Raw genomic sequence first — 25,119 nt, forward strand, 5'->3', positions numbered from 1 at the left:
TTCAAGCGATCCAGTCTTTGATCTTCCACTAGAAGATTTTTAATGTTTAGCTGATTTTATTGCTGAGTTGCGTACAACTACTGTTGGTTTATTTGCTAAATAATTGTTACCACTGGCCGTCATTTATTTATCAATTGCGTACTTAACGTCCAGCCAATCCTGGAATGGTTCCGCTTTATTATGTCATTTACGATAGCCTTTCTTACGGCCCTAACTTCCGATAGTTTTTTCTAATTATTTCCAGTAGACTAAGCTTGGTGGTAATTTTTTTTTTTCAGTAGATTACTTTGCCTGATACCTGCCCTAGCCTGAACCACCTTTACACCTTTTACACATCTTCCCCCATCAGGCGGTAAAACCTGCGAAGATACCGAAATGTTCTACATGTTCAAGAAATCTCAGGTCTTGGTGATTCTGCTTGATTGGATTTTATATGCTCTTTACAGTCTCGACGTACGTCAAGATACGTCAGCGACTGAAGAAATCGTAGTGCAACCCCATTTTCGCCCACGTCCTTCAGTTTTTAACTAAACCCTTTCATTTACTTCATATAATCAGTAAGCACGGTGTTCATATACCAAGGTAAGGTTGGTGCTGGTACCCTGTCACCCAGTTTTTTCCGAGATTCTAGTATTTTCTTGGGAAAATGCCATACGTTACGTGTTTCGTCATGCTGTGACAAATTATATTGCATTATGTTGGATAAGCATAGATCAATTGTACGGCCGAGCTGTTAAGCGACCGGATACATCCAAATATATATAAAACATAGAAAACTATACATGTACTGTATTTCAGATTACATGTATTAACTTACCAACTTTTCCCAATAACGGTCCACGGGAACTGTAAACAAGAGATAAATCGTCGATTAAGTTTATTGCAATAATTTTTTTTGTGAAAATTTCACGTATTGTACATACACACATACATAAATATAAACTATTGTAAGGAGAGTCTTTTGGCGCATATTTAAAATACTACCAGGCGATCAGTTTCGATTGGTTGTCGTTATATTTTATTTGTTTATTTATCGCGGTGATTCCTATTATATTGTTACAATTAAAATACCCATATGTGCATGTGGGTCATTCGTTTGGATCTTTAATATATTTTTGTAAAGGAAAATACATTATCTTATAGTTGGTTACAGAAATACAAGGACAGTGTATAATATACATACATACAAGCATGTTGATTAAAAACTTTTGGGCAAACGCATACAACGCACAATCGACAACATATAGTGGCAATAATAAAAGATACAAAAATATGTGTACAATTTAAACATAATAAATGTGTGTAATTTCTAGTCAAAGCATATCCAAGATTTTATACAATTTGAAAGAGGCCAACTGAATTTCCTTGACGGTTACAAGAGGGTCGGGTGGGGGTGGCTGGCTCCTTTTTTGTGATAACAGATCTGAGCGAGAAATCTATACTATGTATATGTATACCTTAAGCTCATCAATTGTAGGGGAGCTGTCTATTAAGTAAATATAGGCGGATAGTATGACAACTACAACTTATGCTGTGTGAGAGGACTGCACACATCGAATTGTTTTAAATTAAATAGCGTAGAGCGCAGATACAGTAAAAAACAAAAGCCCAAGACGGGCTGCAGGCGGATGCAGCCTGCTTCTCTGACTTTTAACTTTTAAAAACAAAAACTAAAAATTACGTTGCTGTTGGTGTTTCTGTTGATGGCTTCAACCTTTTAGCACTCGGTGACGGTGGCAACGGTTTTTCAGCGTCTAGTCAGTTGATCTCCAAATGCTTTGCCTCCTCCCACGAGAATCCGTCGCGTCCAAAGTGACCGTATGTGCTAGTGCGCTGGTAAATCGGCTGACGCAGGTTCAAGTCCCTGTAACATAAAAAAAAACATAAATATAGTATGTACATAATTTGCCTAGAGCTCAGTTTCCACTTACTTCACAATCTTGCCGGGCCTAAGGTCAAAGTTGCGTTTGATAATCTCGAGCAGTTCCTTTTGTGATTTATGGGAAGTACCGTAGTCAAACACAGTGATAGACAGAGGCTCGGCCAAGCCAATGGCGTACGAGACCTGAACGAGGCAGCGCTTGCAAAGTCCAGCCTTTACCAAGGATTTGGCAACCCAGCGTGCTGCGTACGCCGCAGATCTGTCAACCTTGGTAAAATCCTTGCCTGAGAAAGCACCACCGCCATGTGCACCCCAGCCTCCATAGGTATCCACAATGATTTTGCGGCCCGTTAGACCAGCGTCACCCATCGGACCACCAATGACGAAGAGTCCGCACGGATTGATGTGGACAATGGTGTTGGCATCAAAGTATTTAGCGGGAATGACAACTTTCACAACTTTCTCCATAACCTCCGAACGCAGAGTTTCCAACGAAATCTTCTCCGAGTGTTGCATGGAAACGACAATAGTATGAACGCGCTTGGGCACTGCCGAGCCTTGATTGAAGAGATACTCGCAGGTTACTTGAGTCTTGGAGTCAGGGCGAGCCCACCAGAACACGTCCGAGCGGCGCAGCTCAGCAATCTTTTCGTTAAGCTTGTGGGCCAGCACTACAGTGAGGGGCATACATTCATCTGTCTCATCGGTAGCATATCCAAACATGATTCCCTGAAAATAGTTTGAAGGTCGGTTAAGCTTTGCTCTTTATGATATTACGCCAAACGAAAGCAACACAAATCAAAAAGCCGTACCCAATTGTAAGCAGAATGTGTAAAATACACTAAGGTTTAGGATTAGTAGGGGATGATTCAAGCAACAAGTTTTAAGCGTTATATATTGGGATTGGGGTGTAGAGTAGCTGTAACTAAGTAGCAAAAGTAATAGTCAGATAGTGTAAATGTACATATGTATGCTTGCGGAAATTATGCGATAGTGTGTGCCTTGGTTTTGCGCATTTGTTATTTGAAACAATAGACTAAACTGAACGACAGAATAAAAAGGCCAAATCATATATTTCAAATAATTTGCAGATCCTGCAATGATCGAATTTTTCGGCTTCAAATAACAAGCGATGCGGTGAAATGCATTCCCAAACATGGCATCATTGCGATGATGCGACTTTGAAACATCATAAAATGTGGTACAGTAATAGCAATAGACAAACTACAAAAGATTTCAAAATTAATCGCAATACTGAGTCTTGCTAAGCTCTTTTAATTAGTTACGCAAATGAATAGGAAACAATAAATATGTGCAACTAAAAAAATTGTATTAGTGGCGGTAAAGCCCCTTCCAACAGAGTTATGATACCGCCCAAGCCATACCACCGAGCAAACAGATGTGCTAACCCGCAACCAAATGACAAACATGACAAACATCGTAAGGCGCAACTCTTTGGAAAGGGAATACGATCCTCGGCCTGCCGAGTATGCCATTACTTTACAGTTTACTGTTTCTAATTCACACCTGATCTCCGGCACCGATTTCTTCCTCAGGGCGATTGACATGCACGCCAGCAGCAATTTCGGGAGATTGTTGGTCCAATGCCAAAAGCACGTTGCACGTTTTAAAATCGAAACCTTTGAGTTTTGAAAGTCGTTTGCAAAATTGATAATATCGTATAAGATAAGATATTGGTTTGTATCGTGTTTTTTGTACACATGAAACGAGAGAGAAAGAATAAAAGAAAATAGCGCAGCAATATTGCGCACACACAGGGAAAATGTCTTTAAATAATGTATAGCAAATGATTTTATTCACCCTATTATTCTAGTTTATATGTATGTAAAATGTTTATAATTAATTAAAGATGTTTGAAACCGTAGCCGTTGCTGGATCTTCAATCTTCAACAAATCAATCCACCGCAATAAGTATCAAAATAATAGTTGATTTTTAGTCGTTTGACCTGTGTCTAGAAAACCATACTTATAGTCATCTGTGTTTTGACAACTACAGGGAAGTTTCTTAATAACACTATGCAACAGCAAATTTACGCTTCGAACAAAACGGACTTCTGATAGTTTTGGCCCTTTACATTTTTCTTTTATTAGGTATGATTTTTTCATGATGTGGTCCTTTGTAATTTTCAAAACCTTGTACATTCTTTTACACTTTTCTTCATAGGGTGTTCTTCTTTTTTCACATAACTTAACCATCTTACATCTGTTTGTATTGAACTTTGAAATTCTGAAAAGCTGATAAATTCAGCTTCAAAAGCCCCAAATCTATCACAAAAAGTCGGTTTGGTTCGACGCATAAATAAAAAGTTTATTTTTGTTTCCTAGTGTAATAAGTCGCATGCAATATTTATTTCCTGTTGGTATGAGTTCTTGAGGAACGCTTTCGTAAAAGCTCTACATCGAGTATGTATGCCTATGACTGGGTTTGGTAGAATGAGGATTTATGTCGTTAGAATATCCGAAGTGTAACTAAAGTGATTGTATGCAATTATTTGAGCCCACAAAATGGTTTTTTTTTCTCAAGGCTTTCCAATTGTCAATGCAACATGTAACATTCTTTGTCCTAAATTTGTAGACATTAATCCAAAATATTTATATGGGTACATTTATGGTATTGTAATGCGATCGTTGACCCAATATTATTGTTAAACTGAAATCAGCTGAGTTCCTTGAAATGGGGTTGTAACCTTGTGATATTATAATTAAATGAAATATATGAAAATTAGATGGCTAGTTGATCTCTTTTCAGTGAAATGAAACACTGGTTGGCCTGCGATCGAGCAAAGTGCGTGGGAAAAATATACGATATAAGAGCAACATTGAACAAAATGTAAACGTAACGAACAAACGCACACACTTTTCCGCATCACTTAGTGCTAGGCGGTAGTAGGAGAACGGATTATCTTTGCTGTACCTGGTCACCAGCGCCGACGTCGTCTTCTTCGCGGTTGATGTGGACACCGTTGGCAATGTCTGGGGACTGTTGTTCAATGGCGACAAGCAGATTTAGGGTCTTCCAATCGAAACCTTTTTAATTTTGATTTGATTTTGTTTTAAGTTTAATACTGTCTTTGCATGTGTGTAACGGTAAATGCCTGAAATCCCACCCAAAAATGTGTCTCTCTATATTCTACGGTAGACCTATCGAACTTACCCTTGGAGGAGTCATCGTAGCCGATATGCTGGACTGTCTCACGTACAACCTTCTGGTAATCGACAACGGCCTTCGATGTGATCTCGCCGCAGAGCAGAATCATACCTGTCTTTGCAACAGTTTCTAAAATTAAAGAAAGATTAATTTTGTGTTCAAAGCACGGCGTCGGCAGCAAGTCAAGCAACTCCAGGGAGTCCAAAGCTTCCCAATGCCCATTATGGATTGAACAAATTTGTTTATTTGTCAAGGGTACAGCATTGGGCGGTTAGCATTACACACGCGTCGATTGTTGTGCCGATGTTTACTTTATAGACGAATTTGTTTACTGATGGCAAGACACTTCCAGACAACAACAAAATTGGCTTATCTCGCTTTAAACTTGCCACTATCAGTCTTCAGAGCTGACTTTAAGAGTCCCACAGAGGCTTATTTATTAGATTCCATTTTCGGGATTCAAGCTTTGTGGCCGACAGAGTTGTTGCTTGATGACTTTGTTTTTAATTTACCACATGCTACTTTCGCGTTAGGATCCTGCTTGAGATGTGCATCCAAGATAGCATCGCTGATTTGATCGCACATTTTGTCTGTAAAAAAGAGCAGAGAATAAGAAAATTATATAAAATTTGTATCGGAAAGCAGAACTGCAATGGACAATGGGAGGGAGAGGATGCGGGTAGAGCGAGTGTGCCAAATAGTTGCCAGTTATGTGCTTTCCCCCGACATTTGTCGCCGACCAGGCGCGACAGAAAAAATTGCTGGGCCATGCAGTTTATTTTAATTTTTTCAGTCTGCGATTGACAGCGAAATTCAATACCACTTTATATGCCAATGTGTATAACTTTGAACACAAGCTGCGATGCCGCTGTACAAACAAAAGATTAAAGCAAAAAAAAAAAGAAGCATACCCACATGAGATCCTGGGATTCATATAACGCCGCCACAACTGACACCAGTCCCGATGCCAGCGTTTAGAATCGCAACACGCCTGCGAAATGGGAGCTTTTCGGCAGGTTTCATTGGAAATAGCGTTATTGAACCTATATTTTGAGTCAGCATTGGAGGGTTCAACAGGTTTCCACTTCTTTGCCTTATAAGCTGGCAAAAGTCAATAACTGTTGAATTATTTTAGTGTCGCATCGTCTCGATTACATCTGGGAAAGTGATCGCTCTTAGCACAATAGTACTTGGAAACACGCTGAACAAATGGATTTACATAAATAAACTCCAAGAAATAACCTGCGACTTAATTCACATAGTGACTGAACATCTGATAGTCCCGAATGCTTTGCCAAAACCTAATAAGACATTGTTCATCATTTCCGGCAAACTTAAGTGTCACTCATTCATCATAGCGCGACAGGTGAAATTAATGGCGACTTTCCAGGGCCTCTCTTTTGGGTCACTCTCCCCGCTTATCAAACAGCAGATCTGTCTAGGGCTGTCTTATGCAGCCAACTTAATTAGCGTTATAAAATGGTAAAAGCAATCAATGCGTAGTATAAAAGGTCGCTCTCTCTTATCAGCAAATAATATTAGTACGTACACATCTGTATATACCTACACATACCCGCATTTATGTACATACAGCTCATTACATTCACATGGACCTACTGATATAAACAAATAGCAAGGCGGCGTCGGACATGCGGCGAAACACTTTGCCAGCTCGATGGAAACACGTGGTTGGCCATTTCATCAGCAAGATAAGCTTGAAAAGCTAAGAAACTCCCTGCCACATAAGCCGCCAACGTGGATTTGTTTTATTTTGGCCATTGTTTTGATCGTCTTCTGCATAACAGGAACTTACATATATGTAGAAGTACACAACAGAATACTATATACATACATACATATGCATGTGTATATTTAGCGTTCGGCAACAGTGGCAGAGAATATTCCATACATGTAGTCCCAAAAGCACATGGTGCGCATGACGCAAAATTCACAAATGTGTGAGAGCGGAGCGAAGAGAACAAGTCTATAAATTGCGTCAACCCCACAAACAGAAGGTTGGGCCTCGCAGCTGTGCGGGGGCTAGAGAGTGTCCAGCTGTTTGAGGGCAGATACTTTGTTCTGTCGGGGTTCATGGGGTGCCAGCTGGTATATTTCTATGCAGCAATTGCATCTTCAATGCAAATTTACTAAAAGTATCTACATACATATTTGTATGCATATCTCGCGACACCGCTCGATATGGTTCGAAAAACCGGCACATATAGTCCCCTTACCTGATCACCCTAAGAAAATGCTGCTTTTAGACGGCCGCTGCTGAGTAAACAAGCACGTTTTTCGACACAAAATCTCATTCCGCAGCAGCTACAACAGAAGCGCAAATTGTAGTAACAATAAGGTTCGACGAGGGATAGTCGCTTGAGCAAAGGTGAGCGCACCAGCGCTCAGCCGCCATTTTCTTAGATCTTGAACAACCCGCATTAACATTGCAATACAAAAAGGTTTTAGCAGACAGTCAACAAGCTGACCGAATAGCGGGAGACAGGGCCAGACCCCAGTTCCTGGAGAAACAGTTATGTTAGGTTAAGAGAAGAACAGAGAAACACAGCAAACTGACGCAGACGCCAAGTGCGAGAGTATGCGTATGGATGTGCATGTACATACATATGTATGTATTCATATATGCAGATGCATGGCCGCGCTATGATGCAATAGAAGATACCTGGGATGCAATTGCAGAAGGCTGAGCTACACGATTTATGTGGTTTAAGGGACGGGAGCACGGGACTTACCTGGATGACCCTCGCCAACAGATTCGGAAGTAAATAGGAATGTTTGTCCATCTTCCATGTCATAGGAATTTCCATTGCTGCCATTACAACCATTGGCGCTGTGTCCGTTTGTCTTTTGCGGCATTTTGGGTGGAATTCGTTTAATTCTTTTCGTTCAGTTGTGGATTAAGCTGTGTAAAAAAACGAAGCAAACAGTTGGCATTAGTTAATAGGGAGAATATTCATGAGCAGATTGATTTTCCACACTCTCATAAAAGAACTATTTTGCACATGTACGAGTAGTCTGGCGCCGCTGTCGCCGCTGCTCTGCTGTTTTTTAGCTTTAGACATTTTCCGGTTTTGCACGCTTTTCGTAGTGTATATTTTTATATAATCACAAAGCGTATTTTTATTTTTCCTTTCATGCGGCGAGCCCTGGTGTTTCTGCAGCTCACAATAGCACAGTAAGCAACGACAGAATCTAGCACGCACCGACACTCACGTTATAAAAGGTCAATAACTATTCGACAGGCGCTGTGTTTTGTATACTAGTTTATACACTAGTTCCGTTTCTATTGCTATTAATTCAATAAATTATACACACTGAGTCTCTAATGTTTCAGCGACGGCAACGTAATAAGCAGCGCAGCCAACACACGTCCAATCTTTGCGACGGTTCCGTAGAAAAAGAGCGCACACTTTTTGTGAGTTTTAAAATTTATACCTCGTTCGCCAGAATTTTTCGTGAGCGAGAGCGAATATAGAAGCGGGAGAGTGAGCGGGAGAATATATTTTTGGGGTTTACGGTGGCGCTCTTTGTTGGTTGTTGGGGCCGCAAAACTTTCCTAGCGTTCTGGAGTGACATCTCCACGTTTTTTCTTACCTACCCACTGATAAAAACAGCTGTTTATGAGTGCTGCCACCTCGTTGGAAAATATACTTCTCGGATCTGGGTCCTTTGTACTTACTTTAATTAGAATATTGGGCGCGGGCTCGACAATTTCACACTCACGACTTGTCTACTGCTCGAACAGAGTTCGACTGCGGTCGATTTGTGAAAGCAAATGCTAATTTATAAACTTTTTGCAGCCCCAACTCGGAAAGATGAGTCGGCATGAAATAAGAGCTTATCAAAACCAAATCTATGCGGTACTATTCGAAAAACAGCTTATTCGCGCAACCATTTGAAAATGTAGTTAATACTCTGCCCCATTCTTGTCAAGGAATATTTTCTAAATCGCAATATGATCTCATTATTGATGACTATGAGTATAATTTGGATGCAATTATGGCTTTCAACTCTACCCGATATGATTCGTCGGTCAATGACAGACCACCCGACACTAATCAATGAAATATATACAATTTAGGGTTTTCAAGCCATCTGTAATTGATTTCTTTGCAAAATGATCACCTCATGATAACGACAAACGAGGTCTTCCAAGATCAAGGCGCCGGTTATCAGCTTTCTGCATAATATAGTAAAGATTCTAAAAACCGACTGAAAATAGCCGAAAAAAACAAGCTGCATTATCTTTCAAATGATTTTGACCCCCCTAGGTCTGATCGCGTGGGGCTCAAAAACAACATTCACATGTGTATGTTTGTATATTCCAGTATATAGTTAAAATATGCGAATGGGAACTCTATTGTTAAGCCTGAAAGAAACAGAAAATCGGACCTAGTTACACGGTAGTCGCACCGCAACGTCTTCTAACATTGAAATTGTCAATTTCGAGCTAGATCTCTGCACAAAAGTTATCAGTGCCGGCCCCTGCGACCCCCATCGCCAACGTGACTTGACAGAAGTCGAAATGACGCCTTGCGAACTGATGATTAATAATCTTGTTTGTGTATAGTTCGTTTTGAATCAATTAAACTCTATTACAGGCACAATTTCCGTTCAAATATTTTGCGGTGCCTGCCCGTATCTGGTAGTTACTGCGATAATATGGCAACGCTGCGATAAATTATATCTGATAAACAGCTGTTACTGACGTGTTTTCGGTGTAATGAAAGGAAAACAAATTGTTGAAATTGTTTAATATTAGTTAAATGCGTGCGATCCGCATATCACTGCATCGCTTAAAATGAATCTTAGCCGCTGGTCGCTGTTTTGGAATGCAGCTGTAATTTGTCTCGTACTGCAAACAGTAGCGGTGGACATCAACGGGCAGGAATCACCAAATACAATACTTAAAAATTCTAGTACAGCAGAAAATAGTAACGCCAGTCATGTAAATTCCTCACCCAGCAATCCATTGGTGAACGTCCCAGTCTCGACTGTTTCTCCCATCAATGGGAGCACCACAAGGAAGGGAAACACCTCTACTCTAGTCACGGAACCTCCGCTCATTGATTCTCATGCTGTTGAGCAAGAACACAACTCCTCGCTGTCTTTATTCTTTGTCATTTGTGTAATTATGCTAGGTATTCTACTGATTCACTCAATGCTTCAGACTGGCTTCCAATATCTGCCGGAGAGCATCGTGGTGGTGTTCCTTGGCGCCTTTATTGGACTTTCGTTGAACGTTATGTCTGGCCAAAATGGCAGCTGGAAGCGCGAAGAGGTGTTTTCTCCAATGGGTTTCTTCCTTGTCCTCTTGCCGCCCATTATTTTTGAGTCCGGCTACAATTTGCACAAAGGAAACTTTTTTCAAAACATTGGCTCGATTCTAGTCTTCGCAATTTTTGGCACAACCATATCTGCTTTAGTCATCGGAGCCGGAATATATTTGCTTGGTCTTGCAGAGGTGGCATTCCGGTAAGTAAATTTCCTTCTTTTCTCTTCGGTTGCTCAACTGTTGCTAACTTCATTCACTCTCTCGCAGGCTTAGCTTTTCAGAGTCTTTTGCCTTTGGATCGCTCATCTCAGCAGTTGACCCTGTCGCCACTGTGGCTATTTTTCATGCACTGGATGTTGATCCAATACTTAACATGTTGGTGTTTGGCGAGAGCATTCTAAACGACGCAATATCGATTGTTCTAACCGCTTCCATCACACAATCTGTCAACGCAAATGCAGAGGCTAGCACGGGAGAGGCAATCTTTAGTGCCCTAAAGACGTTCTGTGCCATGTTCTTTGCTTCGGCCGGCATCGGAGTCATCTTCGCATTGATATCGGCACTCTTACTTAAGCACATTGACTTGCGGAAGCATCCGTCCCTTGAGTTTGCCATGATGCTTATGTTCACCTACGCTCCCTACGTTTTAGCCGAGGGAATTCACTTAAGTGGTAAATAATTTATGTAAAGACAATTAGAGTGATCGCTAAGAGCTACTGAGAGTTATTGTATATAACTTATTAATTTTACTTCCTCACAGGAATTATGGCCATACTGTTTTGTGGAATCGTGATGTCTCACTACACACATTTCAACTTGTCTACGGTAAGTTACTAATATTTATTTGTTTTCCTTGCAACACATTCTAAACACCATCTTACTCCAATTACAGGTAACTCAAATCACCATGCAGCAAACAATGAGGACCTTGGCTTTTATAGCAGAAACTTGTGTGTTCGCCTATCTGGGACTAGCGATCTTTTCATTCAAGCACCAAGTTGAGCTGTCTTTTGTTATATGGGCGATCGTATTGTGTCTTATTGGACGAGCCTGCAACATTTTTCCTCTCGCATTTTTGGTTAACAAATTCCGCGAGCACAAAATCAACAACAAGATGCAGTTTATTATGTGGTTTTCTGGCTTACGTGGAGCTATTTCCTATGCGTTATCTTTGCACTTAAATCTTGACAGCCAAGAGAAACGCCACGTTATTATTACAACCACGTAAGCGTAGACAGTTTGTAACAAAATGACAGGGTTCTTTAATTTTCGATCCGCAGGTTGATAATCGTGCTTTTCACAACCTTGGTTTTGGGTGGTTCTACCATGCCGCTGCTAAAGTATCTTAAGCCTGGAAAAAAACGAAGACCACGTGGAACTGTTCGCAACTCATCGGAGGAGGCAGTGGGAGCGCGTCGCAGCAGCAACAGCCGCAAACGCTCAAAATCTATTTCCCTCTCGAAGACACGGGAGTGGGGTCAGGCGATTGATTCAGAGCACTTGTCCGAACTTACCGAAGAGGAGGATGTCTCCTTTACCCAGGCTCGCAATCGCTTTGGGCGCCTCGATCGCAAGTACTTCATTCCGTTTTTCACCCGTCGATTCAACAGCCAGGAGCTGCATGAGTGCAAGTCTCAGATGGCGGACTTGACCAATAAATGGTACCAGGCGATTCGTGTGAGTCCCTTAGATTCGGATGAGTCGGATGAGGAGATTGGATTAGCGGCTAGCACCAGTCAGAGCCATCTCACACGGTCGTAGAATTAGATGATAGATGGAACTCTGTGGCTGTGTTAATACTTTGTGGCCAGTGTGAAGGATCATATGTATTTATTTTTGTTGTTGATATAAATCAAATGTAGCCCGTTTTCTTTTTTATGAACGCGAAAATGTGGTGGTGGCGTACGTTAACTTGTTTAATATTTGTTTTCTTTATGTTGTTTTTGGTGGATATAAATCCTAATAGATTGTTTTTTGGGGTTGTGTCTTTATTTATCAGCTTCAAGCAGTATTCCATTGCAATCCAACATTTCTCTCTGGGGGACATTTCAAAACAGCCATTTTGAGGTCCACTAAGTCAAAACTAATTATTGAAACTTCAAAGTATATTATAGTTGTATTTGTGATTTTGTAAATGTTTGAAAACCAAATAATTAAAGATGTAAATGTGATACGAATAACAAGGAATGAACTTGAGCTTGGTGACAAGTGTTTGAAGTTTTGAGTGGAAAAACCAGAAAACATTTCTCAATTCTCTTTGGCAAAAGTCATATTAATTCATTGCTAATTGATACTATTATGACCTATTAAAACTAAAATTGTCTACAAAATGTGTGCATGTCTGTGCGTTACAGTGCCATCTACAGTTCTTTGTGCGCTGGCTCCTCATTGAGCGCAGTTTCCGAGTCGCTGCTGACTGCAATCAAAACAATATAGAAAATCGTTAAGGATATTTAAGCATATTCTGTTTAATCAGGAATACTGCTGATCTTTGAAATGACTTGGGCGCGAATTATTCACAGAATAAACACTATGTCCCACTTGGACACTATGATGGCTAAGTTCTGCTTATAATGACTTCATAATGAGTTCCTCCAACTGCTTTGTGTCGATTTCGGGCTTATGGCCTGCTTGTGGCGAATTAAGCCAGTACTCAGAAGCAGCAATATATACGGCAACAGCCGCACCAACAACGCAGCCCCAGCCAATATGTGTGGAGCTTTGAAAGATAACACAAGTGGCCACGCACATGCCGAAGTAAGTGAGTAACCGCGTGAAGTTCACATACGAGTCGCGTTCCTCTGCGGATTGGTCTTTGGAGAGCAGATGCGCGAGAAATGTAGGGTAAAATTATTTTTTAGATGGTTTTGTTCCAAAAATTACGAGCTGCGTCCCAATCCATTTACTTACCTTGACATTTGCCATCTTTGAGTACAAAGCCATCCGCACACTGCTTGCACATGTCTGGACCATCGCCATCACAACCATTACATGACCGATCACACTCGAGACAAGAAAATGATCCTTCGTTGTTCACACAGAACTGCTGCGGACGGCAAGCGGTTGGACGCTGCTGATACAGGCATTCATTGATATCGACGCATCCAGTTTCCGAATCCATGTGCCAGCCATCCTTGCACTTGCGGCAGCTCTTCGGACCAGCCCCAGTGCAACCGCCATCGCCACACGCAGCATGGCACTGTGTGCACAAGAGCTTCTTTTCATCGCGGAATGATTCATAGTACTGAAGGGCACACTCTTTGCAATTAGATCCCGCGTAGCCAGCGTCACATAAACACTTTCCGTTTCCCTTTCGCGTTCCGGCTCCTTTGCACTTGCCTGCATTGTAAATACAGTATGATAATCGGAAAAATTATATATATAATGTTTTCTTTCATACCGTTCCCGCTGCACTCGCTACAAGGCAGACAGTTTGGCCCATAGGTGTTCGGCGGGCAGCACACGCTCAACTGTTCAATACACAGCCAGGACTGAAGGTCCGGACTCTCGGCTTGCTTGTGGGTGAACCAGTCTTCAATTGCCGCTTCGTGTTCGTTGGCGAGGTTGTGGCAATGGTCTTTGTTGACCACTTCTGCCTCTGAGCACAGTCTCTCTTGGATCTCCACGAGGCGGACTTCACTGTTTTTATAGGAACGTAGTTTTTCCTCCTCCCAAGCCGTATCTCCACCACCATGCCCCCGCTTGGTGCGTTCCAGGCCAACTTTGAAAGATGTTGCCAGCAAACTACAGGCCTTACAAGGCGGAGGTGTAGCCTTATCGCCTGATGTGGATGCCACCGCCAAAGCCAGAAATGCCATTATGGTTGAATAATGATTAATAAACAACATGTTTTTGTGCTTCTTTCGTTATAACCCCGGGCCATCAGAAATATACCGAAGCTACGTCACATATTTCAAAATATACCGTATGATGAAAAACCGAATTTAGCCCACTTAAGCCCCCTCTATTTAAATAGTTCAACTACTTTAGGTAAATGGCGGAAAATAAAATAAATTCTTCTGGTAAATTCAATTCATCTTTCCTTTGAATTTAAAAAAAAAAAAAACACGATATCTTTCACCTGAACTGCGTTAAGATTATAAAATTATCATTATTTTCGGTGGAATATTAAAATACCCTCTTGGCCTACAATGGGTTATCGTTCTCCGGCAAGGATTGGAAACCATATTCCTCGATTTTGATATTCCGTCGAATATTATTAGCTAGATAGAATATATAGCCAAGCCCACATAATTTTATCCAATTAATGGTCCTATTTTCTAGTTGACTGGCTTACTTTAAACATATGCTATTATTGGATTTTGCTAAACAAAGGTTTTAGCGAAAATGGTCAAACAAAAAAAGGTTTTAGCGAATGACATAGGTGAAAAAAAAAAGAAAAACACATAGTTATGCCCACTTCATTTTAGGCCATTTATGGATAAATTTTCTACAAGATTGGCTAGTTTTTTTTAGTCCTTTCTTTTATTGCATTTTTTCTAAAACAAGGTTTTGACAAAAAAGTTCAACAAAAAAGCAGTCGCAGTTGCTGGTACTTTAAAACTTGATGCGTGAATACGTAGATATGTATTTGTATACTCTATTTCGTTAGTTTAATATGAAGATCGATTTTCCGAACTGTTTTTAAAACGTAATTAATAAAAAAATGTTCTCAAATTAATATGTTTTAGATATATTCATGCATATGATTATCATCTTGTATAATAAATATATCTCGATCCTGGTACCTAATCTTGGTATCTTTAAGAAGACAATAAGCTGCAGAATGTCGTTGAAATATCTTTAAAACAGAGATTAAATTGTTTTTGTCTTCTTTGGAGCCTGGGATGGCAAACATTTTTGGCCGAGAGCAAAAATCGCGTCGACCCGTTTTAACCGGTTCGTAGTTTGGCGGTATATTTAAAAAAGCTAAGTTTATATGGATATACTATATGTGGTGTATATCAAATACATATTAAAAATAACTAATTAATACCAATTGGGCTCAGTTAAAGTGACCAACATGGCAAGTACCTGCTGAATGGCATGATGGCAGGAAACGGCCGCGACAAAATGTCCGGTTCGGTTATTGATACTATCGACTGATGAAAATACCATATATACCGTAATACCGTAAGTATATATATGTTTAATTCATTAAGACTGATATAGCCCAGTAATACCAGCAATATACTGTAAGGTTAGTGGTAATACCTATTAAATCCTATTATTTTTCGTTTTTTGCACTGCCCACTGTCCCACTGCCCATACAGTCATGTCATGGAACTAATTATTTGAAAGGCAAATTTTTTAAAGTTCATAATTTGTATTAATTGAGTATACAGTAATGTATCAAAACCTATGACCGTTCGCGAAATTGACTCGGTTTCTGATATTTTTTTCTTAAAGAATGGTAACTTTTGAGCTATATGGTATTTTATATCGACATCAATCAGCCTATTCATTATAGTACGGCTACTAACAGATGCAGTACTATCAGTCATTGTTCTTTCTTGTTCTTTCAATATCCTCAAAATGCACTTTGCGACCCATTCTGAAACAGGATCCGCAAGAACAGCTATTTTACATATTATTTTGTCTTTAGTTCTGGAGAGTTTTATAAAAAGATAAGAACAAAATATAAGTGCATTTATATTTTTTTCCAGGCTTCAAAAATTAAAAAAAATTTATTGTTACATAAAGATTTTTGAATCTTATTATTTTTTTTTTTATATTTAGAATCATTATTGTATACACCTTCAATAAAAATTATGAGACTTAAAAAAATTAAATGAAACATTCGAAAAAAGTATGCGGCTTTTATTATTTTTTCCACAACTGTTTATATATGTACATATATGCTCCCGCACGGAAGCAGATTATGCAGCCGTTCTGTCGCGTCATCTCGCTAAGTAGCCCAACAAAGACATATTAAAGGAATCCCAAAAATTTAAGCTACACTGAGAGAATAAAAGACAGGGGAATAGTTAGTGTTGTAAATCTGCTAACCTATCCTGGCGAGGATGTATTTGAATTGCTAAAATATGACATATGTGTAGATACTTTATATAATTAAAACACATCAAGCATAATTATACATAAAAGAGCTCCCCTCAAATAGGGGTTATTATATTTTACTTAAATGTTCTGTTAAAAATTATTCGTGAACATGTGTATATTGTACGTTTGTACAAAAATAAATATGTGGGCTTATTATTAAATGACGTGAAAAATTGTAATTTAGCCTTTCGTGTCTGTCTATTCAAAATGTATATTGTTGAGGATCATGGGATACAATTAAAAAGTTACAGTGTAAACTTTGCATGGTCATTATAGTTTTTGACACTTTTTACATAATTTCAAGCAAATGAACTAGTTTATAAATAGTTGGTAAATAGTATATTTTACGTATATTTGCTTCCTAGACAAATTGAATAAATTATTATTACAAACTTACTTAAAATAGTCCGAAACGCTAGACATGAAAATGCAGAATAAGAGGAGATTTTATCAGAATACTTGACGCCATTGAATAGCAACAATTACCATTTCAATGGAGTGCTTTTGTTGTAGTATGCGTTTGCCCTAAGAGGAAATAAAATATATGCTGAAGAATTCATTTAAAAATAATAGGAACACAAAAAAACTTACTTAACAACGCCTAGATTTTGGATTGCGGTAAGAGTTATTAAAGGTGTTAAGCGTTCTATAAAACGATCGTTGTTACGTTCCAATTCACGTTGGTAATCCTTTTGATCTGAAAGTATTAGGTTACGATTCTTTTTCAAAGCATCAGCACATCGCTTTGAAAACTCGCGAAAACACAGCCGTAATTTGTTTTGCTGTTTCGTTGGTACGGTTGTGCCATCTGATAAATTTAAGAGAAAAACGCTAGCCATTTCCATAGGTCCTTGGTTAACGGTCGTTCCAATACATCCTTGCAAGACCATTTGCAATATTTTAGGATCAGCAGGCTCCTGATTTGTAGCAGCCGCCAATTCAACTGTTTTCTTTTGAATATCCTAATCAAAAAAACAGATACGAAGTTGAGATTAATAACTGCTCAGATCGCATACCATCAGTTTACTTACCTCAATTGCTACTTCAATTGGATCCAAGACTATTTGCTGCCGACTAATTACCATTATTCTTGTTTTTACATATGGAAAGTGATTGGCTGTTGTTAAAATTGTCTTTCTCTTGCATTGTTCATGCAACTCTCCATGGGCCTTACCACTTTTTGTAAATGGTGTGGCATATATAAAACGTTCTAAATTTGATCAATAGGTGTTAATATAATATAAATGCTATAAATACAAATAAACACGTACTAATGTTAAAGTTCCTCTCAAAGTAGGTTTCGCGATGACGCATTTCATATGTTTCAAAATACGGTTCTACGTATGTGATTTGAATATATGCCTTTTCGGCATCTAATGAGTTCACATCAACTGTATTCGAGTCCTTTATGATATGTACAGAGTCTGGGCCAAATCGTTCCGTATAAAAGTTCTAAAAATGATAAGAGCATATATTTAACTGTGTTCAAACACTTTAAAAAGTGTTAATTTTTTTGTATGGCTGCAAAAAAGATCCCATTACATATCCCATGCTAAAGGTGACCTGCTTAAATAGCAGGCGTCGTTAAACTTGGGGTTGGAAAATTTCCGAAAAGCCTATATTTTCACTGTGCAAGTCTTAACCTCAATTTGCTCGAAGTGACTTCAAATTAAATCAGAAATGTTAAACACCACTTCAGCAACGAAGGAAATCAGAAAGGTTTATATATATATATATATATATATATATATATGTCTGAAAGGTAATACAAAAATATTCTTCATTTAAGTTTCTTCGCATATGATTCTACATACTAAGTGCACACAGGGTAATGTAATCGTCATATTGCAGTACATTTAAATTGAAGAGATTGGGACCAACAATATATACTCTTTGAAAAAGCATGCACTGTATCCGATAGAATCATAATATAGAATTGTTGCCAGTTTAAGAGAAATTAACAGAAAAAATTCCCCCTTCGAGAAATCCCGTGTACACCCTTGTTTCAAATAATTGAATATTGTATACCTGTAGTCGGCTGAATATCTCTGGTAACTTTGTCAATGTCGGCTCCTTGTAAATAAATTCTTGTTGATCTAAATCTCCAAATTTGCTTCCATAGAAACCCACACGAAAATATGTACCAAACACTCGCTTGCCCTGTTTAAATATAGAAAATTGGTTTTAAAAATCATTTCTTGCATTGGTGTATCAACGTGCTGCTTACCTGTAGCTGGGAGATTCGATTAAATGCTTCCTGCAATTTTCCGTGAACTTTACCTAGCTTAAGAAAGTCTCTGTTGGCTTCGCAGATGGGTATTAAAATCTTATATACTTCGTTCATTGCTTCATACATTCCAGCGACTTGAAATGAGTTGGAAGCCTCTTCGAGCAGCGCCTTTAGGCCAGTCTCAGTAAAATGGTTTCCCAGGCAAATACCATCCTCGCCAGGGCTAAGCACATCATCTGATACGGCCGACTCCATGAGCGTATTTGGGGAAATGCGTTGAAAGCTGACTGCTCCTACAGGTAAATGGGTCTGAGACTCCAACATGCTGAGATATTCTGAGACTAAGGCAGCTGCGTGAACGTAGCACATGGCTGCCTCTGTATGATTAGCACGTTCACGGTGCTTTTTGGCCATGTTTTCTAACCAGGTCAACCGTAGGTCTGGATTGTTTTGGTATCCTTTGGCTATACGATTCATGAGATCCAGCAACATTTCTGGGTCTTCCTGATATTCCTTCATTTTCACTGTATCCGATAGAATCATATGCAGATTGAAAAGCAAATCTTGCACCTGCTCAGGAAATGATGTATCCTGTAGATCGGAGTCTGACTCGGCATAAACTAAGACCGTTTTCAGGGCTCGACGAAGTGATTGCTCGCTAAATACAGTGCTGGTACCAACTAATGAACTTAACGACATTGTTACTTGCATCTTGACGCGAGCAAAGTTCTAAAATGACAAAATTCGAATCATATACAAGTTGTAAAAAGTATTTAAAATAATAAAACCTACATTTCCAATTTCAAAGTTTTGTCTCATTAGTAAATATAACGAGGCTGCAGCCTGTGAGCGTATTCCTGGTAAAAGCGATCCACAATGCTTTAGTAATATCAAACACAAATCCGCACAGATGTCCGTTTCCTCGTCAAACAATAGGTTGGGGAATTTAAAAATTAGCGCACGCTGAGAGGCAAACAAATTTTGCAGCGCCAGCGTTGACTGATTACGGGAGAGTGCGTGAAGCAGCACTTTAAGCAGAGTACCGAGTAAGTTATGGTGAATGTTGGCAGCTACGTGGACTAATATTTCTAGAGTGTCGAGTAGAACAAGCGTAATTTCAGTTGCCAATGACCCTTCGATAAAGTGGCTCAGCTCCAGATCGTGCTCATTTTTGCCAACACTATCGGTGTAGGGCGAACGGTAGGGCATCTGATCCTTTCGCCACCGGAATTTCTCGGTCGAATTGCGATCTTTTCGACGATTAATTAGATCATAGCGGGCGGAGTTCGTACCTCTTATACATTCTTCCAATTTTTCCTTTACGTCAGTAGATGCGTTCTTTCTGAAACTTTGTGTATTGGTCCGCTTTAGGGTGGGAATGTATTTTTGTCCCGTATACTCAAAAGTTTTTAGGCAGACATTTACCACTTGTAGCATTTGGTGCACCCTATGAGGAGTTAAACCTAGCAACCAGCGGTATAATATGTTACGCTCCAAATTCTTAAGTACCCAAAGAAAGCATACTAACAAGTGGCGCGTGTTTTCAGAGCTTAATGGGGACTTGTTTTTTACTTGTTCACTCATGTAGTAGGGGCGACTTCCAGATATTGCGTACGCCACTTCTGGACTTATAGTCGCTGCTGCAATAGTTTGCTGCGGTCCTTGATAATCTTCAAGCTGCCCGATCTGATGTAAGCGGTCATGATCAATGCCATGCTGATGCAATTGGGGAATGCTGTCCATCACTATGAATAGAAGCGGTATGTATAAAGACGCCACACGGGCGCGTGCTTCCGTTTCACTATACCGTGTATCTAAATCATGTGAAGTCATCAGGTTACGAATGCAGCGTATCGCTTTTCCGTGCAATTGGGGATTGGGTACCTTCATTACTGAAGCCAAATCGCTTAAAACCAGTCCGACAAGAAAGTGTTGTTGAAGGAACTCCTGACTAAGATCGGCTTGCACTGCACGCTCAAGCGAACCCTAAAAAACGAAAATGATTGAGAACTGTAGTGTACTTGTTCTAATGTGCACTTACACATGATGTTTGACTGTTGCTCGACGTCGTACTTGGGGTTGGGCTGCAGGGTGCTGAAATCATTGTATATGAAGTCCCGAATGGCAAATTCAGTGCTACAAAGTGCTCATGGCTGCATACAATTCTCAGAAAATCTATCTTATAATTCATTAAGTCTGGAATAGACGCGTTCTTGGAAATTAGCACTTTAGTATACGTTTTTATCAGTCCAAAAACAAATCCGCGGTCCATGATGCTTAATACATCAAATATGAAAAAGCTTAGACTAGCATTCAAGGATTGTGCCAACTTGGGTTCATTACTATGATATCCCACAACTTTTGTGGTAACTAAATGAACTAGTGTTGACAGATCGTCATTATATTGATGTGGAAATCGATTTTTACGTGGCGCGTTTAAAGTGTTTGAATTGTGCAAATGCTCTATCATAGACTTGACAATAAGCTCGAATAAAAACCATGAATTCGCCATGGCTAGCTCTGCTGCTTTCCCACTGGCAACGACCCAGTGAAGGGCCAGTTCTTCGTGCAGCAGCCGTTCTTGAACATCACGACCAACAATAGAGTGTAGCATATTACTAGCAGGATCTGCGAAGGAAAGTGAATGCGTTAAATCGTAAAGTATTTCACAAAAGTTGTACTAACCCTTGCGATCCAAACTCCGACCACTGGTTGAAACATTGTCATACAAACTGTATGAATTGCTTAATTGCAAGTCTTCGGTGTTGCTTCGTCTGCAGGTAAACCGCTGCTTGCTGAGGAGTGGGTGTGGTATTTTACATTGAAATTGCACATAAGTTGAAAACAAACTTTGCCGTCCATATTGATCAACTATTAAATCGTCGCTTAATATTGACAAAAGTGAAGATACTAAGCAAAGAACTTCGAAGACTGTAGATCCCAGGGACATAGTCTGTCCACCAATTTTGTGGGTCGTAACTAACAATTCAATAAGCTTGTCCAACACTAGGGGTAAGTGTCTTACTAATGGCTCACGGTTTGCATGCTCGATATCCAACAAACATTTTTTCAACTCAGCCTCCATATTCCCCTCGCCGATATGTGAAGGTATATTACGGGTGTCCACATATTCACACAACAAGAAAAAACGATCGAGGAACGAATCCAAAGTATGTATTGCAGTCACTGCCTCTACGTTAATGGCGAACACGGCTCGATGATTGTCAAGCCACTTAATTCCTGGCAGGTGTACATTTGGAGGTATAAAAGAATAATTTTCTGGCGGAGTCTCCACCATAACAGGAAGATTAAATTCACCAACTTTCAGTTTGCCATCCTCTAATAGGGGCAGCCAAGTGTATCCGATGGGGGTTTCTACAGAAGGCTGCAAATCCTGTGGTTTTTTTTGGCAGGACACGTGGTATATGGTGAATAGTAGATGGTGATGCTGTTTTATGGACGCAGGTAAGGCTATCTTAATCTCATCATAGAATGACGGACATTTATTATGATAATTTACAGCCGTAAATGCTTCAGAAGAAAATTTGGGGCAAGATGATTTGCCAAAAATAGCATTAACTGCATCTTTAGAGGTCTCTCCAGCCATTAGTTGAACACGAACGGCAATGTTACGTGCTGAGCCGGCGCGTGAAGAGAAATTGAGCTCCTTTGGCGACACGAAAAGTAAGTTCCGATAGCTATAGTGTGGATTGTATATAGCTGATTGCGGGAATTCTAGAATTTCTTTGATTGGTCGAATATTTTCACCACTTTGTGGGTTAATTTTAGCCAACTCTGGTGTTAGCGAGTTTTTGACTTCCTCAACACATGGAGATATTTCCAGTTTAATCGAGCCTGGAATGCATTTGTATTTTTTCATAACTGAGCTCGGCCGCTTTAGCTCCGGTAATATTTTATATAAATCTTCATCCTTCATTTTATCTGCCTCTTGCTTAAAGAAGCTGGGAACCGATATCGTAATAGGCCGAAAGTTCTCAACAACATTCGCGAAATCATCTGGTGACCATGAACGCCGTTTCTCCTTTCGCTCTAGAGAACCACGCCGAGTAAGCGTTCCACTCATATCATTTGCTTTGCGTCTTAGCTGATCAAAGCTACTCGTGGAAGACTTGCGATCTAAGCTGTTGGAGCTTGGAGCCGTGCCTAAGCCGCCACAAACGTTACCGCTGCCAGCCGAATCACGCTCTCCTCCACCAACATCCTTGTGCTCAAAGCTGTCACCATTGAAGACGTTTGTTAAATAAATGCCAGTCCAAGCAAATGGCATTCGATATTTTCCCAAGCGCTCACAATAGTCTGCAGCATTCGATTTTACCTTTTCACGGTACTTGTCTTTGTCTTCCTTTAAGTAAGGTTCAACGGAATTGTTAATATCCCCCTGTAGCACTTTCTCCAGACGAATAACCAAAAACAAATCATTGCTCGGGTAAGAAATTTCAAATATTGCCGAGTGACTTTGGGTGCTTATGTCGGCGCATTGGACGTGGCTGGACAACATTCGCTTGAGACCGTCTGAGTTCATGTCAAAGTAAAAGTTCTCTGATAGTTTTTGACGTTCCTTGGCATCATATAAAGCCATAGAAGCAAATATTGGTTCTACCTCGAGTTCGAGTCGAAGCTGCAGACACTTCACCTGAATGCGATGACCCATATGTTCCATAGGAATCTCAGCAAGCAGTCTTCGTTCGATACGCTCCTCCTCTGCTTCAGATTCCGGGTACAGGGAAAAAAGAGCAACCTGTCGATCTTGCTGGCGTCGCACTTCATTGGTTTGATCAATTTGTTCGGGCGGTACATTATTAAGCAAGTTTGGTATTAGAGGATCATTAACAGAACGGCGCAAATCAAAACTTGCCCACGAACCGCGAGGTGTCAAAGTGTCCGTGCATGAGCTAACTGAAGCCAGGCTAGCTATCGATTGCCTGGAGCTGGGTGTGCAACTTTCGCTTTTGTACGTGAATGTTTCATCAAAAGATGCAAAGTCTTTGTCTATCTCGAACTCTTGTTGGTATGCGGAGGGACTAATTGTGCCCCGATCAATGTGTTCACGTATGTAACACGAGCTTGAGTAGTGCCTTTGAGCATATTCTACCACCTTCCATGGACGGGTATAGCAGTTCACACACTCCTGCACGTGCTGCGGCAAATCAGTTCTGTAAAAAGATTTTTAAGTACTACAAACTACAGTTACAAATTACACGGACTACGTACATTTCTTCATTTGGTGTAATGTGATCAATCGTTCGGATTTTGCGTGGAATGGTTTTAACAGTTACATCGCCCTGGGGGAAGTCCAAGATAAGCTTCAATGGATCGCGGTTGACGATGTTCATATGTTGTACGAGGAACTCCTCATAGTCAAGCGGATCTGTGGGAGATAGCTTTTTGCGAAAAATGCAACATTATCAGAAAGTAAATAAGCATCGCCGTATAGAGACTATAAAACAAAACTTACTGCGGATGAGCACAGAGAGGTGTCTGCTGACTTTGATTGGATGTGGTAATTACAAACATTTTTTCGAACATCTGCAGCAGGCTGTCTGGTGTATGAAAAAATTGGGGTAGATGCAATTATTGGGCGTTTCTTTGTTTGTTGGATTAACCTTGCGAATGCTCACTTACTTTGATACTTTTTGCACAAACGAGCGCTGTGCGTTTGACATTTTGTTGTTATCAAAAGAAAGCCACTAACTGTATTTAAGTTAATTTAATTGTTATTTTAGTTAGTTATTTTAATTGCAATCAGTGTGACCGCGGACTTATCGTTAACATATACGGTCTGACTCTCAGAAATATACCTAAGCTACTTCACTTATTTCAAAATATACCGTAAATATACTGACGAATTATTTGTTGCATTTGTTCAAGTTGCATTACATTCTTCGTTTTGGATATTCCGTGGAATATATCTAGCTAGGTAAGATCATAAATTTATCCGATTATTACATAAATTTCCTACATGACTGGTTAACTTTAAGTTCTCATCATTATTGGATTGTTTATAAAATAAGGTTTAAGCAAAACCGGTCAAAAACAATTTCCACTAAATTAATTTAATTACATGGTAACTGCACGATAACTACACATTAGCTACATATTAACTACATTTTCATGTAACTACTAAAAGCGACATCTGAAGGGCAAATGTGTACGTTTCAAAAATTGTTGTCCTTTTTCTTTTCATATGTATATGTAAGCCCGAAACACCCGTTGTCCATTTTTTGACATGCCTTTTTGTCCTACATTCCGGACAAGAGATTTTGAGATTTTGATGGAAAACGATCAGGAATTCGATTCTGATCACGAATTAATATTCGATGTGGCCTGGGACTTGGCTCTAAGTGGCATTTCTACACGGTTTCTACATTGGTGCATTGGACAAGAGGGTGAGTCCATAACGTGTCTTAAAATATACTGGAAAAACACTAGGAAAAGTATACAAATTGCGAGATATATGAGCTAGA

General features: G+C 39.8%; 4 protein-coding genes across 11 annotated transcripts; 1 reads left to right on the forward strand and 3 right to left on the reverse strand.

Annotated features, from left to right (window-relative positions):
• Positions 1-995: 995 nt before the first annotated feature.
• On the reverse strand, positions 996-8,826 carry LOC6595585 (S-adenosylmethionine synthase). 5 transcript variants are annotated; one of them, XM_002020926.2, is made up of 7 exons: positions 8,749-8,826; positions 7,802-7,971; positions 5,564-5,641; positions 5,058-5,180; positions 3,410-3,522; positions 1,932-2,611; positions 996-1,864 (listed from the first exon to the last, which is right to left on the reverse strand). In XM_002020926.2, exons 2-7 carry the CDS (start codon positions 7,923-7,925, stop codon positions 1,759-1,761), a joined length of 1,224 nt encoding a protein of 407 aa, XP_002020962.1. In that variant the 5' UTR covers positions 7,926-7,971; positions 8,749-8,826; the 3' UTR covers positions 996-1,758. The 5 variants fall into 5 exon arrangements, with proteins under 5 accessions (XP_002020962.1, XP_026844028.1, XP_026844030.1 ...); XM_026988227.1 differs by lacking the exon at positions 3,410-3,522 and adding an exon at positions 4,818-4,930 and having other exon boundaries at positions 8,749-8,825; XM_026988229.1 differs by lacking the exons at positions 3,410-3,522; positions 8,749-8,826 and adding exons at positions 4,818-4,930; positions 8,505-8,577.
• A 1,029-nt stretch (positions 8,827-9,855) lies between these two features.
• LOC6595584 (sodium/hydrogen exchanger 8) lies at positions 9,856-12,524 on the forward strand. The gene is made up of 5 exons (XM_002020925.2): positions 9,856-10,544; positions 10,612-11,015; positions 11,105-11,169; positions 11,237-11,568; positions 11,625-12,524. Exons 1-5 carry the CDS (start codon positions 9,871-9,873, stop codon positions 12,103-12,105), a joined length of 1,956 nt encoding a protein of 651 aa, XP_002020961.1. The 5' UTR covers positions 9,856-9,870; the 3' UTR covers positions 12,106-12,524.
• LOC113565674 (cysteine-rich with EGF-like domain protein 2-A) lies at positions 12,312-14,218 on the reverse strand. Of its 2 annotated transcripts, none has more exons than XM_026988403.1 (3): positions 13,745-14,218; positions 13,255-13,683; positions 12,312-12,760 (listed from the first exon to the last, which is right to left on the reverse strand). In XM_026988403.1, exons 1-3 carry the CDS (start codon positions 14,190-14,192, stop codon positions 12,705-12,707), a joined length of 933 nt encoding a protein of 310 aa, XP_026844204.1. In that variant the 5' UTR covers positions 14,193-14,218; the 3' UTR covers positions 12,312-12,704. The 2 variants fall into 2 exon arrangements, with proteins under 2 accessions (XP_026844204.1, XP_026844203.1); XM_026988402.1 differs by lacking the exon at positions 12,312-12,760 and adding an exon at positions 12,793-13,157.
• Positions 14,219-16,471: 2,253 nt separating this feature from the next.
• On the reverse strand, positions 16,472-24,326 carry LOC6595583 (dedicator of cytokinesis protein 7). Of its 3 annotated transcripts, XM_026988604.1 has the most exons (12): positions 24,278-24,326; positions 24,111-24,195; positions 23,867-24,036; positions 21,320-23,808; positions 20,676-21,262; positions 19,427-20,620; positions 18,632-19,363; positions 18,433-18,564; positions 17,676-17,856; positions 17,436-17,614; positions 16,996-17,366; positions 16,472-16,929 (listed from the first exon to the last, which is right to left on the reverse strand). In XM_026988604.1, the coding sequence occupies exons 1-12, from the start codon at positions 24,316-24,318 to the stop codon at positions 16,887-16,889; spliced, it is 6,204 nt and encodes a 2,067-aa protein (XP_026844405.1). In that variant the 5' UTR covers positions 24,319-24,326; the 3' UTR covers positions 16,472-16,886. The 3 variants fall into 3 exon arrangements, with proteins under 3 accessions (XP_026844405.1, XP_026844407.1, XP_026844406.1); XM_026988606.1 differs by lacking the exons at positions 20,676-21,262; positions 21,320-23,808; positions 23,867-24,036; positions 24,111-24,195; positions 24,278-24,326 and having other exon boundaries at positions 16,475-16,929; positions 19,427-20,379; positions 20,442-20,478; XM_026988605.1 differs by lacking the exons at positions 16,472-16,929; positions 16,996-17,366; positions 17,436-17,614; ... (1 more) ...; positions 18,433-18,564; positions 18,632-19,363 and having other exon boundaries at positions 20,315-20,379; positions 20,442-20,620.
• Positions 24,327-25,119: the final 793 nt, after the last annotated feature.

This window comes from Drosophila persimilis, unplaced genomic scaffold, assembly GCF_003286085.1.
Source record: "Drosophila persimilis strain 14011-0111.01,24,50 unplaced genomic scaffold, DperRS2 tig00000191-arrow-pilon, whole genome shotgun sequence".
NCBI classification, from domain to species: Eukaryota; Metazoa; Arthropoda; class Insecta; order Diptera; family Drosophilidae; genus Drosophila; species Drosophila persimilis.